This window comes from Notamacropus eugenii, chromosome 6, assembly GCF_028372415.1.
Source record: "Notamacropus eugenii isolate mMacEug1 chromosome 6, mMacEug1.pri_v2, whole genome shotgun sequence".
NCBI classification, from domain to species: domain Eukaryota; kingdom Metazoa; phylum Chordata; class Mammalia; order Diprotodontia; family Macropodidae; genus Notamacropus; species Notamacropus eugenii.
This window is the reverse complement of record NC_092877.1, coordinates 121397006-121414382: the sequence shown is the minus strand read 5'-3', so window position 1 is coordinate 121414382 and position 17377 is coordinate 121397006. Positions and strand designations below refer to the sequence as shown.

Below are 17377 nucleotides of genomic sequence, written 5' to 3'. Positions count from 1 at the left end.
TTGTATTTTGACAGCAGACTAGCATTCCATTCTTCTTGATGCCCTCTTTTTTCTTCAGGATATCATCTGGCAAATCAAAGTGGTATAGATCAAGTGTCCAACAGATAGCTTATAGCACCCATGAGTGTGACGAATCAGATTAAAATGTAAACCAGAAATATTTAACAGTAAATAAATACGATAGATAATATTAAATTTCAAAACTAAGTCAATATGCATCCCACAGAGATCCTAATATGTGGTTTAGTGATCCATTTCTGAGTTTGAGACCACTGGACTAAATGATCAATGGTTATCCGGGAAAAAAAAAACAACCTGTTCATTTGTCAATGTAGCTGAAGCATTGGAAATTTGACAATTAAAAACAAAAACTATTAATACTATTAGTAGGAGAGAAAAGGCAAGAATGTTAATTTAGGTGGAAAGACCACAGGATATGGAGTCAGAAAACAAGGATCAAGTTGCAGATTTACAGTTTATTAGCTTTATGACCTTGGGCTAGTACTGACGAATTCTTTGAGACTGTTTCGACATTTGTTAAAATGGGGACAAGAATATTTGCACTACATTACTCAGTTACGAATAAAGTGCAACATAACTATGTACTTTTATGTCATGAGATTATTACAAATTTAGGATGTGGAAAGTAAGGACCTGACAAATTAGAAAGGTCTGTTAGGAAACAGCTTTAAGCAACTGCACTTACAAAAACAAGGAAAGAAAGCTACAAGAAAACTATCTTGAGAACATACTGAACCACAAATTAGTCTGTAATGCAGCAGTTTTCCAAAAGACATCAAACTTCAAATAAAGGGCACTCCCTCCTTACTCCTTATCTTGGTAGATAAAAGAATCAGCCTGGGTTACATCTCTAGTGTTGGAAACAGAAAAGGCAAGAAAAAGTTCCTGACACAGGAAATTAAAATAGCAAACTTAGAAAATCTAGCCTCTAAGATGTGTTCTTTTAATGTTAAAAAAAAAAAAAAAATAACTTTCAAAAAGCTAAGAAATAAACACAACAGAAGTGTCAATCTTTACCAATTTATTTTTTACAAAAAAAAAAACAAAAACAAAAACAAAAAACAAAAAAAAAAAACAAAAAAAAACTGGTAGCAATGTAGAATACACGAGTTTCTTCTGCTGCCATACACAAAGGTTGTGAACATTCCAAGCCAATGTATACATTTTGGAGGAGAAAGCTAAACAATAGCATTGACCAAAATGCTACTGAACATAGGAAGATTCTCTTTAAAAAGGTTAAAAATTAGATATCAATAATGTCTTCTTAATATTGCTTTCATCATTGAAGACTGCAAAAAAAAATAAAAAATGTGACTGACTTTACAGAATAAATTTTAAAAAACAAAAGAAAAAAAAAAAACCAAGAGGCTGCTACAACACTGCCATAAAGTCAAACCATCATACTTCAATATTTGCATACTTGATAGCAGCATTATTTTCACCGAACCGAGCGCAACTACTTGTAGGAAAACATCAAAGTAATATATCATGGCAGTTATCCATCAATATCCAAAAACAAAAACAAAAAACAAAATAAAAACAAAAAACTCTAGGAGGAACACACTATGTAAGCAGATGAACACTTATGGAGAATGAACCAATATCTACATTCTTGACTTTTCCATTCTGCCCCAATAAGAGTGTCAACTCAAATGTCAACTTTGTGCATTTTTTTGGCTGATTTGAGTTTTTCCAGTTCTCATATACTGCATGCTTGGAACAAAGAGGGTCATAATAAAACCTTTTACACAATGAACTTTAAGTAGACATCTGAAAATAAATTTACTACTTGTAAACACACAAAAAAAATACAAGAATTTTTTTTGTTGTTTTTAAACAATCAGTGCTTCAAGACACATTATCTTCTGTATCGTCCTCTCTCCCCTCGGTCTCTGTCCCGATCACATAATCGCTCTCTCTCTCTTTCTCTATCTCGTCCTCGATCCCTATCTCTGTCTCTTCTGTTATCTCGAGGACGATCACGCTCTCTCTCTCGATCTCTTTCACGGGGTCTGCTTCTTCGGCCACTAACAACCGCTTGTGTTCGACGAAGGAAATCATCTACCCGCATATCATAATCATGCTGAAAAGAAGATAATATCTTAAACTTAGGTAAATCTGAAGGCTTGGAATAGAAATAATAAAGTTCTAATCTGTAGAAAAATTTTGGGGGGGACAGGTTCTAGGAACTCTTCACTTCCTATTAACATATGGAACTTGATGCCTGACAATTTGCTAAAAACAGAATTTAAAATGTGCAAGTGCTTGAAAAACCTTTCTTGTACAATGCTACAGATGGAATATACAAAAACCTTCACTACTAAAGCATTCAAGTCATTTCCCACTCAACTTCCAGAAACACATCCATTATCTTTTCAAAAATTTTATGGTTAGAATAATAACTTAGCAATCTTCTTCTACCACCACTCATAAATTCCCTCACTGAACTGAAGTGAAATATTTCAGTCTGCAAAACCTTGGGTTTGCTTTTTTCTCTTATCTAATTCCACCCACTATGTCACAAGTAACAGTGTGCCTTCTTCACACAAAGCTCAAGATTTTTTTTATCTTTGAGATACTCTATGAAAACTGCCTTCCTGAAGCTTTTCAAAGACAGCCTACTGCTACTAATGGCAAAACAAAGAACACGAAAAGATTAATGAGAATAGCAACTACCACTGGCATGTATGCAGTGTTTTAAAGTCTGCAAGGCTCTTTTATATGTGTATGTATAAGTATATGTATATCCTTTCATTTGATTTGTCACACAAACTCTAGGAAGTGCTGTTATCTGTATTTTACCGATGAGAAGATGAAAAGTGGGAAATTATGTAATCTGACCAGGGTCACAAAGCTTGGAAGTGTCTGAGGCAAAATTTGAACTTAAGTATCCATGATTTCAAATTCAGCACTATGACCTGTACCACCAAGCTGCCTCATGAAAACATTTTAAAGTAATGCCTGAATTTAAGGTACAGTCAAACAGACTTTGGAATGACCCTCGAACTACAAATTGGAATTAAAGAGATGATGTGGAAAAAGAAAAAGGAGTTTAAAAAGTCAAGGTCAGACAAGATTGGAGATTGCTCATGAGAAAATTAATACAAATGTTACTTAGTAAGATGTTGGCAGAACTAAGTTCAACCCTCTGCCTCTTTCTGTTCTTATTCTTATGCTCCTGGCTCCCAAGTCACTTATCTGGGTTGGGTTTCTTGTTTCCTCCCTTCACAAAAAAGTCAACTAGAATATCTGGAGCAAAAGATGTGAAACAGAGTAACTTAGTTTGCCTTGTGCACACATACTTTATGCAAATGCACAGGACAAGCATGAAGTGAACCAAAAAAAGGCATATTTATTATGATGAAATGTGAATGACTCAGCACAAATCTAATACTACTGGAAAAAACTTCAATTTCCATGTGCTACTGATGATGGGTGGAAACTGACCTTTGTAGAGAAAGAAAGGCACAGTTACAAAAATAAAAGTATATTGTATGTTATTCCTGACAGAATAAAATATCAATATTTCAAGTAAAACACCATGTTTTTTTTTTTAATTTCCAAAATACATAATAAAATATTAAACTCTACAGTCCTTATTACCTGGGCTCTATCTCCTAAAAACCCAGAAATGTCGTAATGGGGCTGACTTCTAAGTAACACTCAACACTGTGATTCTTCTGAAGTAGTATAAGACATTACAAACTAATATGAAGAAGAAAGAATATTATGAACTAAGTTCTATCTTTTTTGATATGCTAATTTAAGGCTAAATCAACAATTTTTAGTACATCCCGTAAAAAAATGATGAAATAATCTAATCAAGCTAACCAAATTTTTGGTGCTTCTTACTGCATTTCTATTAGTCCTGTCTGTAAGCATAATCAAAAACTGGCTATAATGCTGAATTTAGAAAAGCTTAGAAGCAGCTTGGAAGAGTAGCAATTAAGTAGCTTTAATGAAGGTTTCATCAAGAATAGAGCAAATTCCAAACTAACCTTAGTCTAAGTAGTTATTTAGCTTGCATTTTATCATGCTTGACAAATACATCTAAAAATCACTTCTGGGGAACTGAAGGTCATCTATCTTATTAAAAAGAAGAACTGCTTTGAACAAATTCTACAGTGGAAATATGAAATGGCTTGAAGCTGAATAAAATCTGATATAATCAAAGGTTAAAATTACCCACAACCCAGAGAATTCAAAGCCATCCAGCCCCTCACATATTTGCTTTCAAGTGTACTTACTACTCGTTTATCTCTGTATCTTGCTTCATGGGGGACTGGATGATGTCCTGAGTAAGGGGGGTGGGTTTGAGGAGGTGGAGCATGGTGCTGATAGTAAGGATGATGTGGTGGTTGTTCAATTCCTGGATAAGGGGGCTAACGGAAAACAAGTTTTCATAAGCAGCTTTCTCAATAAACAATATGTTTAAGTTTTCCACCTTAGCATATACATTTCAGGGGAAAAAAAAGTAAATTAACTTGCATCTACAGAATATTATTTATTTTCCAAATACTAGGTTATTTCTCAAAAACTTTTTAACCTTATCTATAAGCACTATAATTCTAACTTCTTGTATTTTGAATTTACAAATGTACTTAAGACCATTCTCCATTCTTACCTAATTTAATGTAATAATGACTAAAATAACTTAAGACTCACCACAGCAGGCAATGTACAAAAGTGGCTTACAAATATTCTCATGTGATCCTCATAACAACTCCAGAAGGTACAATTATTACCCCCATTTTACAGTTGAGGAAACTGAGGCAAACAGTAGTCAAGAGACCTGGCCAAGATCAAGGGAGCTAGTAAGTATCTGAGGCTGTATTTGAACTTCGACCTTCTTCACTACAGGCACAGCACTCTTTGTACTGCACTACCATTACCCTCTGCCTTATAAATGGATTCAGAGTCATGAAAATCTAGGTTCAAGTTCAGTCTGACAAATACTATGTACTTATGAACAAATTACTTAGACTCTCAGCATTCCAAGCAACTCTTTAGGATTATAAATTGCAGAACTGTTGATTTGCATTGGTAGAGAGATCACAGATCTCAACAAGCATGAAAATGCCACTACTGGATGAAAAACAAAGTAGATGAAGCCAGTTTTATATTAGCTTCTCAACAAAAATCAGCAAAGATGTAAAAACTGAAGTTTTATATTTTCCAAACTGTATTCAGTATAAATTTTCAAATTTTACTGGTATTTTCATAAAGCACTAGAGAAAGAAGACATATCCCTGGTGGAATAAACAAATTGCTTCACTTACCTAGCTCCTATTACTCAAAAAATAAGTTTAATTAACAATGTCTCAAACATCCTCTACAACGTAAACTTTCACCATAATTACAAATTTATTAAAAAAAAAAAAAGTCACCAGAAGCAAGGAATTTTAAATTAGGGCTGGTTCAGTGTTTAAGGTAGAGGAATATCTGATTTTGCAAGTCATATTAAATTATTTTCCTCATCCAAAAAAAGCATATCTGTTTCTATTGTAAAAGACACACACATACTCTCTCTCTCGCTCGCTCTCTCGTATATATATAGATATATATATATGTGTGTATATATACATATATATATATATATATATATATATATATATATATATATATAAACTGGAAAAAATTACATCTTTGTCAAAAGCACATTAGCACTGCAACTAAAAACTAAATATTTTTTAATAAATCAAGATGTACAGAATACAAACCATTCCCTGCCATGGTGGTGGTGGTCCCATGTTGTGAAATTCTCTCACATAATCATTGTAGGACTAAAATGAAAGACCACAATGTTAATATTAAATAAGGTAATGTTTTAGAACTGAAAATGAACCATATACCAGATTTCCCCATATTTTAAATGTAAAGTATAAAATACTTACCCCATTTAGAAAAACATCTCTGCGAACTCCTGAAAATCGTCTGTTGGGAATAAGATTTGTGAAACTAAATTCAGGTATTTCATAAATCAGTTCCTAGAATGTTGCTGAAAATGAATCAAAAGAAACCCAACTTACCTATCTACTTCTTGATAGCGTGGATCCTTTAAATACCCTGTTTAAACATCAAGCATTTTAGTAAATCAAATTTAGAATTTTCATGTTCATCAATAAAACTGCCTTTCCACTCAACTTTAATACTCTCTGAATTAAATGCAGCCATTGCAATTTCAATACCACCTAAAACTATCTCGAGTGTTGCTGATATTACGGATAGTAAGAAAGCAATTAATTATCTGGTTAAGAGAACTATGAGCTTCTGAATACATTTTTACATTGATATTCTGACACATGAAAATATGGCCAGTTCCTAACAATGAGGGACATAATATCAAGGGCTAGCATGGGAAATATCTGAAATCAAACTTTAACACAAATGCTTCTATTTCCAAATTCGAAAGAATAGGCAGATAAATGATATAAACCCTGACAATTCAACAGAAGACATAAGAAAAAAGAAAGCTAGAGAAATAAAATGCAATGAATTGAAAGACAGAAGAACTAAATTATAGTAACAGCTCCTCCATTGACAGTGGAATTCCATTCCATTAAGGGAGTCAATTTTTGTGGGTCCTAAGTTGACTCACCTTTAAAAATGGGGGTTGGCTACAAAATCAATAAGCCCCTTTCCCCAGCTCTTCAGAGTTTAACAAAATCTATAGTTTTTTTGACAGTTTTCAAATTTTTAACAGAGGTACTATGTATAAATTTACGAGAATTATCAATTTAAAAGAAGAACTGCATCTTAGAAATGTTAAAAGAACTAAAAAATTTCAGATGAAGAAAAAAGAATAAACATTAAACTGCGTATCTTCATGCTTTGAGATCATAAAATTTTAAAGATTTTTACAGGATTCATTAGTCCTACCACCATTTATATAGAAGAAATCTTATTACAGCAGCTCTCACTATAAATTCCTCTGCATTTTCTCCCAAAACAGTTATAGGCTTTTAAAATGATTCTTTAGTTTTCCTCCCTGTGGCACAGACATAGCATCTAACATATAGGATTAAAAAAAATAATTTAATGTATATTTTTAACTTTATATACTTCTATAGTAAAGAGAATGTATGTTTCATTTCAATGTCAATGAAAAATAAACTGACAGGCTGGAGAGAAAAGTTTCTTGTAAATAGAAAAAAGCATTAAAATTAGTACTGCTTATATATACTGTTTATAATGATCTGCATTGGTCCTGAATTTTGAATCCAATTATAAAGGACATAAGGCAGTAAGAAATAACAATAATAATTTCCATGATTTAATTATTCAGATCTTTCATTTTCCCAGTTTTAAATTCTTACTGCTGCATAAGCACTATAATTCTAAAATAATTCTAAAAAGTCAAATATATTTGCATGATTGTAAGATATTAACCTGGTCTTTGATGAAACTCAGGAGGATAGTCAATCCTTGGTTTCTTTCTGCTGTTATGAATATCATAATCTTCTGGTCGACGCCTATACAAATTAGACACATTAGACATTAAACCGAAACCTGTTTTGAGAATGGGAAATATTTGACAGAAATAAGCAAAAAGATCAGGCCATGGTTTCCTTTAGGGATTATTTCTCAAATTTTAGTTAGCTTTAAATAAACCTAAAGTTTTTAAATCTTCATTTCTTTCAGCCTTTATCAGTATTATCACAAACCATACCCTAAACTTTACTGCTGGAGGTAGAGCTACTTGTCATGCGGATGTCTCATGCTAAGTAAGACCAGACACTTGGAAAGAGAAACCTGCTCAAAACATGTAAAGTCACATTTTAGTATTTCAAACACAAGTATCAGTCAAACTGAGTCAAAGAAAATTCAATATTAATTTTCACAACTATTCTAAATAAAATCGCAATTCAATACTCTTTGTTCCCACCACCACATAAATCAAACCACCTATATTTTATTACAGATGTAATTACAAACACCAGCTTTAAATTATGTAAATTATGTAAAGTGTGAATGTGAGTGTCTGTATGTATGTATGTATGTATTTATTTGCAGTATTGTTTTCTTTTCAAGTGATCAAATAGAAAAATATGTGTAGGTTAAAAAAAAAAACTACCTAAGTAAATTTATCTTCAAAGCCTTTGGAAAGATCACTTATCTTATGGATAGGTGTCTAGCAGTCCTTAAGGGCATATTTTTTTTATTTTTATTAGGCCTTCACACAAAAAGAAAACATCTGAGAGTTAATATGGGCAGTTCATTATGTTGGGTTTTCTTTGGGACAAAAATAAGCAGAAGCATACCTCTTCCCCTTAAATCTCAATGTCATTATTATAGGGCATTACAAAACACACTGTTTTACTTCTAGAGAATGACTCTAAAAGATACCTCAAAAGAGGGAGAATTCTTAGTATTTATCCAAATATTCAGATATCAATATGAGATGTTCCTTCATCTACATTTTTCCTTGATATTAAAAAAAAAAATCAATATGTTAAACTCCAACCAATTAACACTTTTTTTTTCATCAACCATCTGGAAAATGACTAATCAACATTTGCTTCCACTTAACTGACTTTTCATCCTCATAACAATTCTCAATACTTATACAAACTGCAATAAAAAAGTGAAGAAATGTAAGCCTCTGAAAAACCCAAATCCTCCCCCCCAACAGAACAAAGCAGTTGCATCTACAGTAAATATGACTAAGAAAATTAAAAGCTGGCGTAAAGAATAAACATACCGCTTTCTTGTAGTTTGGGGAGTGCATTTACGACCGGTATAAAACATGATAGTAACAGTTCATATAGTAGTCCAACTACTGACTTTAAGCTGTAAGCCACATACATAAATGGAGGCCCTGGCAGGCTTGAGAGAAGGTGTGGTGGTGTAATATGTATAGTTTGCAGTCCATTGCAAAACTGAGGTAAAAACTTCACTTGTAAATACTTTATTGCACTGGAAACCTCTTAGTTTAAAACTTCAAAAGACATCTTGGTGCTCAGTCCTTTTAGGCCAAAAATAAGGGGGCTCTGCCAGGTTTCCTCCTACCTATTCGATAGTGTCCTTTTAAAGCTCAATGAAATAGGGGCTCTTGTTGGATATCTGTACCTACCACAGGATGTTTCCTCCAAAAGGAAACTTAACCAAAGGTTTCATCCCATCAAACCACACATCCAATAGTCTTTAGCAGAAAACTTTAGATTTATCTTTATGCAAAGTGGCTACAGGGGAAGGTGTTTGGTAGAAGGGCTTAAATCAGTCCTTTGCAAAGACTTCTCCAATTCTGTAACAAGTTATACCCCCTTTCTCCTGGAAAATGCTGTTTAGTTCATAAAGCAGTGATCAATAAACCATGACGATCCTCTAAAAATATTTTAAGTCCGCGAGTACTGCCAGCATCTGGAAAAGTTGTAAACAGACACAGCAACAGCCATTCTTTTTGGGTTGTTGCCGGGTCTCCCAGGGCCACTTCATCTGATCCCCTTTGGAAAGAACCTATTGTTTTCAGAAGCTCAGCAAGATGTATGAATTCAGTGGTTACATGTTAGAGAATATTTGGCAATGGGGTTAACACATCACGGTGACACAATTTGAAACAGTCCCAACAATGCTCCTCTTGAATATCAAAATAACTTAAAATATTTATCCTCTAAATGAGGTGCCATCTTCTGAAAAATTATTAGTGATCCATTATAAAAGTCCCATATCTGATAAGGCTTATCCAGAGACACACCTGAAAGAAAAGGCTTTTACAAAATATTAACAACTTTTTTCATGTAAACTTTTGCTTCCTCCTCCATTCTAGCCTGTTCATAGCAAATCAAAGCCTACCTCACTTCAATGTTATACATTGTATTATTTGTAAATTATCTAAACTAGGTATCACTTTAGCAAACATTTTTTTTCTGCATAAGGAAAGATCCCCATTTTCCTCTTGAAAAATGACTGAGACCAAGGTGACAATGTGAAATCCTCAATGAAGCCACAAACTAGTCCATGCAGCTTGATTTGAGGATTTTCTCTCTTCTTTACCGCAGGGCAAACTTTTGACGAATCACATTCCTCCATCATGTTATTCTGATACATGTGCCTATTATCAGTCCAAAGAACGTTTCTAACCTTCCCACATCCCGGACTGGTTCTCGACGGGAAGGACGTCCTCTTGAACGGGGCTGTGAATGCATTCTTCTCTTGTGACGCATTTTATGAATGACCTGATACAAGTCAATACTTTCATCGGGGGGAAATAGAAGACAAAGCTGGGTTCCACATTCAAGCTCAATTTCCTGGAATAGGAAAGTAGCGATTTACAAGCTGAAAACAGGAATAAACTTTCAAAAGATTTGTAGTATTTTCCTGAGGTTTTTATAAACAGAAACAAGTTGAGACAGAAGCTTTAGTCCCATGGTTAAGGATCAAGTGTGGTTCCATTAAGCTGCCAACTCTTAAGAATTTCTTTTCAGTTGTATTTCAGTTATTACAGAAGGGGTGACCACTGATGGAAGGGAGATACTTGATTGGGATCACCACAGTTAAAAGTAGCACAGAAAGTTCTTTGTTGATAACTGATTGTTATGATCACAGTTGCAGAAAAAGGAATATTCCTTTTATGCAAAATACAAAAATGTCAAGTCAAAGTTATCACCTACGATGGAGTCCAAACACAGAAAAAATGATAATCCCATTAACTTACTAAAATTAATAACCTAACTCATGAGTAGCAGTCACAAATCAGGTCAACTTAACTCACGTATTCATTATAGTTTGTTTTCAGTGAAATTTTCATAATTATAAACTAATGAAAGAACTACACTTTTAAATATAACTCGGTGTTTTTCAATTAACACTTAAGATTATTCAGAGTGAATGTAACGTAATTTTCACTTCTGTATTATTAGTTTATTTAAGCACTGACTGAAAATACTTAATTTTATTTCTGCTTCTGAAATGGAGAAAATTATTAGGATATTTATGGTTATTTAAAACCAAAACATTTCTTCAATCCCTCTTCAAAATACTTTATGTATAGTGACATTGTAAAATTAACCTTTAAAGAATTTTTCCATACTCTATATTAAAATACATTTCACTAAGCTTCATTTTAGTCAGTAAATTTGGAAGTTATAGAATCTATGTGTCAGAGAATCTACAAAAAGGCAAAGCAGCATCCAGGCTTCAAAAGATAAAAACCTCAAGTCTTAATTTCTTAAAGAGTTTCCCCAGATTGTATTACCCCAGAGCATCACAACTGTTATGATGTTAAGGAGAACACATAAGTTAACATCTGTGATTCTAATTAAAATAAGTATTAAGCTCTGAAAAAGAAAGCTTCAGGTTGTGTTGTTCATTCTTATTTTCCTCTGTACTATTTTAAAGACATTATTTTTTGAGTTGTAAAACAGAATTAAAAAATACTTTAATACTGAAGCAAAATGGCTTTTGATGAGGATTTATAAAATAAGAACTTAAACACAAACCACTTGTTGTTTTAATTTCATTAAAAGCTTCAATTAAACTAACAAACCTGTCCATCGCGTCCAATCTTAACTGGCTTATGTTCATTCCAAGGATTGGTAAGGTGAGCAGATTTAGTGAAGGGCAATTCACGCCTGAATATAGAAGTATCATCAAACACATTAATTAATTGTTCTTAGTAAAGGTCCTTACACAAAACAGTTTATTTCATTCCCATAGTAAACTAATTTAAACATAAGAAATTCCATTTTTAATATACGAAAATGTAGGGAGATTATTTCACAAATAATGACAATTTGTAAAACTAGATTGCTCAGCTGACCGAGGACATGACAGAAATGCTTGCTTGTACCTAGTTTTTTTTTTTACATCATCCACAAATGGGCAGAAGTGATCATAATCTCCACAATTGGGCAAAAAGTTGTCACGCTGGATTTCAGTAATACAGAACACTTGAGTTATATAGACTTAAATATAATGTTGATGTGTCACATAGTAATATAAAATAAACTTGTTATTGTATTATATATCTGTCAATCATCTTATAAGCTCATTTAGTGGTAAGAACCACAAAGCAGAAAGCAGCGGACTACAAACTGACAAGTTTGAATTCCAATCATGGTTCTGGCATTACTCTTAACTTGGGTCAAGTCACTCAGCTTCTCGAAATAATTTTAAGACACCTTCCCTTCTAGTTATTAAAAAAAAAAATTTCATGCTTCTATCTCTATCTTATACTTCTGCAAACCCCTGTGGCTCACTATATAGTAGAAATAAATAACTCTTGGTTGAATGATCATCAATGAAAATGAAAGGAGTTCACAGAATTTATCTCCTTAATAGATGAGGCAATACTAAATGATGACAGTTTACATACATTTTAATTTTACTTAAAAATATGAGTCTCTCATATCCTCAAAAGAGTGAAGTAACAAGAAGGTTTCTATATATGACAAAATATTCAGAGTAGCAATTTGGTAGCCAAAGAAAAAAAAAAAGAAAGATGTACCATTTATTACTTCAGGATACTAGTTATGAAATCAGAACAACTGGGTTCAAATCCCACCTCTCTTACTTACTATCTATATATTATTCTTGGGCAAGTTCCTGGGCCTAACTTTTCCAATAAGTAAAAGGAGGAAGTTAAAACACCTACATAGCCTCTGAGGTCTATTCATAATCACAGAAGCCCAATTAATTTTGACATAATGAATCAGATTCAAAATTCTGGCTCTACTATGTACCCAAGAAGAAACTCTTAGCCTGTTATCATCTATAAAATAGGAGAGAGGAGAGAGGTATAAAATAAAGTAAGGTCTTCTCTATCTCTAATGCCTATGCCTATGATGTCTGTCTTATAATATGCTCTCATACTAATAAAGGAAGTCTTAGAAACACAAAAATTCTGATTAAACCCAACATATGCAAATTCTTTCAATGTCCTGTATTCTATTTCTAGATTATAAAAGGTACTGAATAACTGGAAAAACTATGCAAATGATTTTCTTTTTTGTACTAGAAGTATTAATTGTCCAAATTCCGAAATTTCAGGAAAGGTATCATTTGGCAATAATTTTTAAATTAACATTAATTTTAAATTTTTACATTAACATTAAATTAACATGAAAGAATTTTGTAAGTCTGCATTATAATCATTTTAAAAAACTAATTCAAAATTAAGGAAATTTAATCTTTTAAAAAATTTTAAAGTTTATAATTTACCTGCAAATCCAGTCAATTTTAAAGACACCTCCAAGCATTTTAGCATTCATTCCTGCAGGCAGAACCCAATGTATAGGAGATCCTCCATGATGGGACTCCGAAGAGAGTCTTGCAAAACCTGAGTAATTGAAATAATAATATAATAGATGCTAGCTCAAAAAACTGGTCTTATAATAAAAATTAATTTTTTTACCTTGAAATTTTCCACTCTCTCTTACAGAAAATATCAAAATAACACTTCTTGCAGATCTGAATGCAGCATTCAACTTCTTTTCATTTACTGGAAGTGTTGACCATACACCCTACAACATAAAGAACATGAAAGTGGGTATTTAAAACGCAAGAAAGTACACAGTAAAAAACATTCTGAGCCAGTGTATCACAAAATCAAACAGTTATAGCTGAAAATTGTCATTTACTTTGATAATTATAAAATAATCTGATTCTTATTAAATCAAATCATTTAAAATGTGGCCAGATACTAACCTGCTTCCCCCCCTTCCCCTCCTTTAAATTTTTTTTTTTTGGTGGGGAGGTGCTTATAAGGACTTTGGTTAACTGGGTAGGGAATGGTATAGGTGTATACTTAAAAATACATAGAAATAAAGGTGAGGAAAAGCAAACACACACATATATACATACACAAAGAGTATATTCGTAGTATATTTCATATAATTAGCTTCCTTTGTAATCTTGAGTATTTTCTTTTATATATTTAAAAATATTATTCTAAGACACTGATGGGGTTCACCAGTTTGCCAAAGGGGTTCATGACCCTAAAAAAGTGGGGCTAGAGGAATACTGTGTTTGTGTTATACAATCCGTTTATGGTTTTTTTATGGAAACCCACTATAAAGGAAATAATCATCACTTAACTTGTAGCTTAAAATTTTTAATTCAATTTTTCATATAACAAAGTTTACTTCTTAACAGGAGTGCGCGCACACACACACACACACACACACACACACACACACACACACACACACACACACACACACACACACACACACACACACACACCCCTGTATCTCTCCTAAAATTACCTGGACAATAATGCAAAAAACCCATTCCTAGGGTACTACAACCAATCATTTTAATACATCATTCTAATGAAAGTGTATGTGGTGGACAAAGTTGCAGGGAGCACTACTTGAACCCCAAAGGTCTTTCCTTCCTTTCATACAAAAGGTATTCTAACATTGGTGACTACCTAAGTTCTAACCCTTAAGTCTGAAAAGGATCACTGGATACACTCAGACTACCTTCTTGATGCAATATGCTCTTATCAATCCTGACTGGCTAGGATTAAAAATGTTAGAAAAGTTTCAATGAAAGGTTAAGTTCTTAGTTTAGCTCGCAATACAATATGCTTTATAAAGTTAATCCTTTGGAACCATGAATGAGACAGTTTTAAGTAACAGATAAAAAAAACACTGAACTTAATAAAATAATAAAGAAGTTTCCAGTTCCTATAACATTGTCCAGTTTCCTTTGAAAGGCATTCTCCATTTATTCAAGGTTTCTTGAGCACATAATAAAATGAATGCACAAAGTTAAGCACATATAAAGATAAAAAGAAATGCTAGGTCTTTAAAAGTTCATATTCTACCAATAAATGAAAAATATAATTAGGGGGTGGAGGGCATGTCTACTGGGGACCTTAAAGACTCATTCTATTTTTCTATTAGCTTCCAAAATAGTCACTAGTCTTCTAACAAAGCAATGCTTGACTGTTTTATTTCCAAACAATCATTCACCTTAAACATATAAGCTTTATTTTTAAAGGTCTATTAAAAAAAATTTTATTTTCAAAATGTTCAAAATTGAATGAACCAAATACAAAATAATAATCTTAAAAAAAAGTCTCCTTTGGAAAAAGATGCCTTTTTAAAATAATCATAAGATTCCCCACCAATAATAATGATGCTAACAGCATATAAGATTAGCAGCATTTTTATAGCATCCATAATATGCCAGGTACTATGTTTAAGTGCTTGAAAAATATTAGGTCATTTAATGTCACAACCACCCCATGAGATAGAGGTGTCATTATTATCCTCATTTTACAGCTGAAGAAACCAAGGCAAACAGAGATTAAGTTGCCTGTCAAAGGTCACACAGCTGGAAGTATCTGAGGTCCAATTTGAACTGGGGTCTTCCTCACTCCCGGTCTAGCATCATCTACTAAAACTGATCTAAGTTTTAAGAATTACCTTCTAACTGCAATGTTCTTAAAATTTTATACAATGTAGCTGTTATAAGGCCCTTCTGGCAAAAAAAAAGTTCCATCACAATGCCCCAGTGAAGAGCTATATTTAGTAACATTTAGTTAACATAGTAACATAGGTTCTTTAACCACAAGCACAGGACATATACTTTTAGTTTTCAACTGGCTACAATGTAAATTATATAAAGTTGAAAGATTGTTACTCTTTATAGTTGAGACTATAATATTTAAATCGTTTTTATGTATATTTCATATTTTACCTTATTGTAAGAGGGAAAGGTCAAGTTCACGTACTTAGAGAAAGTTTATAGAAAAATTTTTCAACTGATGCTGTACCTTGGCTTTAGCAAGAGAGACATTCTCATGGTTGTTACTCTTTATAAGGAAGAATCTTGCATCCTGAAGAACATACTTAAGTTTACTTGTTTGGTCTGAAAAATAAATTCCAAATTAAGATGGAACTACTATCATACCAGGTTTTAAATTCAATTTATTCTAGTTAGCCCTCTAGACCCCAACTAAAGTCTTGAAAATCATGAAAACCCCCTCACACCTGGAAAACTATGCAACAGAAAACACAATGCAAAGCTTCAGAAAAGAAAAAACATGAAAGCCAAGAAACTTAGTGATGTTCCGATACACTGCTATTCTGCCAAGTGTCAAAGACGACTCTTTAAAAAGGATTTTAACTGTACCACATATGGTTTAGGTATTCATGAGAATAAAAATTATTCTAATGCCTATAAAAGCATATGACGGAAAAATGTTTTCTGTTGTGCTAAAATAACATGAAGTAACAAATCAAGATAAGGCATTATAAACTTACAGTAATGCCAATTTTACAAATATATCGGAACATTACTACTTTATAAATTGTTAATGAAGTACAGACAAGGCAAAACAATGACTTATGATGCGGCATGCATTAAAAAGTTGTTTGTTTGTTTTCAAATTTAAATGATACCTTTTCGGACAGCACGAACGGAAGATGATAATTTCTCATGCTTCTTTTCTGAACCTGTATTTAGCCAAAGTACATTTGTTCAGATTGAGCCTTAATAGAGATAAGACACAATTTCTACAGCCTTGTCACATATAATTCTCATTCATGACAAATTATCCTTCCTTGCACACCCACACACACAAAAATAATACTGTTCAATGTGCACGAGTGTTTTGTTTTTTGGAGTTCTTTTGTGGGTTTTGGTTGGTTTTTTTCATCTATATATTTGAACAGTTTCACACTCAGAAAACTAGTCACTGAATCATCATCTTCCAAGAAAAATAAAAGTGAAAATATCACTTAAGCAGTAACAGAACAGCATTAAAATAATACAGGAAAAAGCTTAGTTTCCCTTAGAGTAATTTATTACACTGAACATGCCAAAAATCAAAACTAACTGACATTAACAACTTCACACTAAACTAGTTTCCACACAGTATTTCTATGTCATTGCATTTTTAGTCCATGTATTAAAGTTATAAACATGATAATAATCAGTAATAAAAACAATCAAAAGGAAATACCTGCATAGGATTCTGATGCAGAGCTTCCACTTCTATCAAAAACAATTGGAGATATGCCTCTGGCTCTCTTCCTTTCTTTCTTTTTCTCATCTAAAAAAAACCCAAAATAATTAGGAAAAACAGTGTAATATCTATTATAAAAACACAGGTGCTACATAATACAGTATCAGTTACATAGCAGGTCCTTACGCACCCCCAAATGAGAAAACATTATTACTATGCGACTTGTCTATTCCTCAACCTTCCCAAATGTATATTCTATATCAAATATACAGTTTGTAAAGAGGATGATAAAGACCATTAAAATATCAAAGAATCACTGGATTTTGAGAAAGAATGAATTTTAGAGATAATCTTGTCCAACTTCCCTCATTTAACAGATAAGAAAAGAGAATTAAGAAAGTAATTTCAATAAAATGAAATCTGCCACCACACTTCTGG

General features: G+C 32.7%; 1 protein-coding gene across 6 annotated transcripts in view; it reads right to left on the bottom strand.

The window, feature by feature from the left end:
• Positions 1–1027: 1027 nt before the first annotated feature.
• Positions 1028–17377, bottom strand: part of YTHDC1 (YTH N6-methyladenosine RNA binding protein C1) — a 32844-nt gene continuing 16494 nt past the window's right edge. The window contains exons 5-17 of one of the 6 annotated variants that reach the window (XM_072620916.1): positions 16937–17026; positions 16374–16427; positions 15746–15840; positions 13373–13481; positions 13180–13297; positions 11507–11591; positions 10102–10268; positions 7411–7493; positions 6051–6087; positions 5916–5979; positions 5742–5804; positions 4269–4403; positions 1028–2122 (exon numbers count right to left, since the gene is read on the bottom strand). In XM_072620916.1, the coding sequence (XP_072477017.1) occupies positions 1880–2122; positions 4269–4403; positions 5742–5804; positions 5916–5979; positions 6051–6087; positions 7411–7493; positions 10102–10268; positions 11507–11591; positions 13180–13297; positions 13373–13481; positions 15746–15840; positions 16374–16427; positions 16937–17026 (1343 nt within the window). In that variant the 3' untranslated portion in view covers positions 1028–1879. The remainder of the gene's footprint in view (positions 2123–4268; positions 4404–5741; positions 5805–5915; positions 5980–6050; positions 6088–7410; positions 7494–10101; positions 10269–11506; positions 11592–13179; positions 13298–13372; positions 13482–15745; positions 15841–16373; positions 16428–16936; positions 17027–17377) is intronic. The other 5 variants (XM_072620917.1, XM_072620918.1, XM_072620920.1 and 2 more) reach the window with 5 other exon arrangements.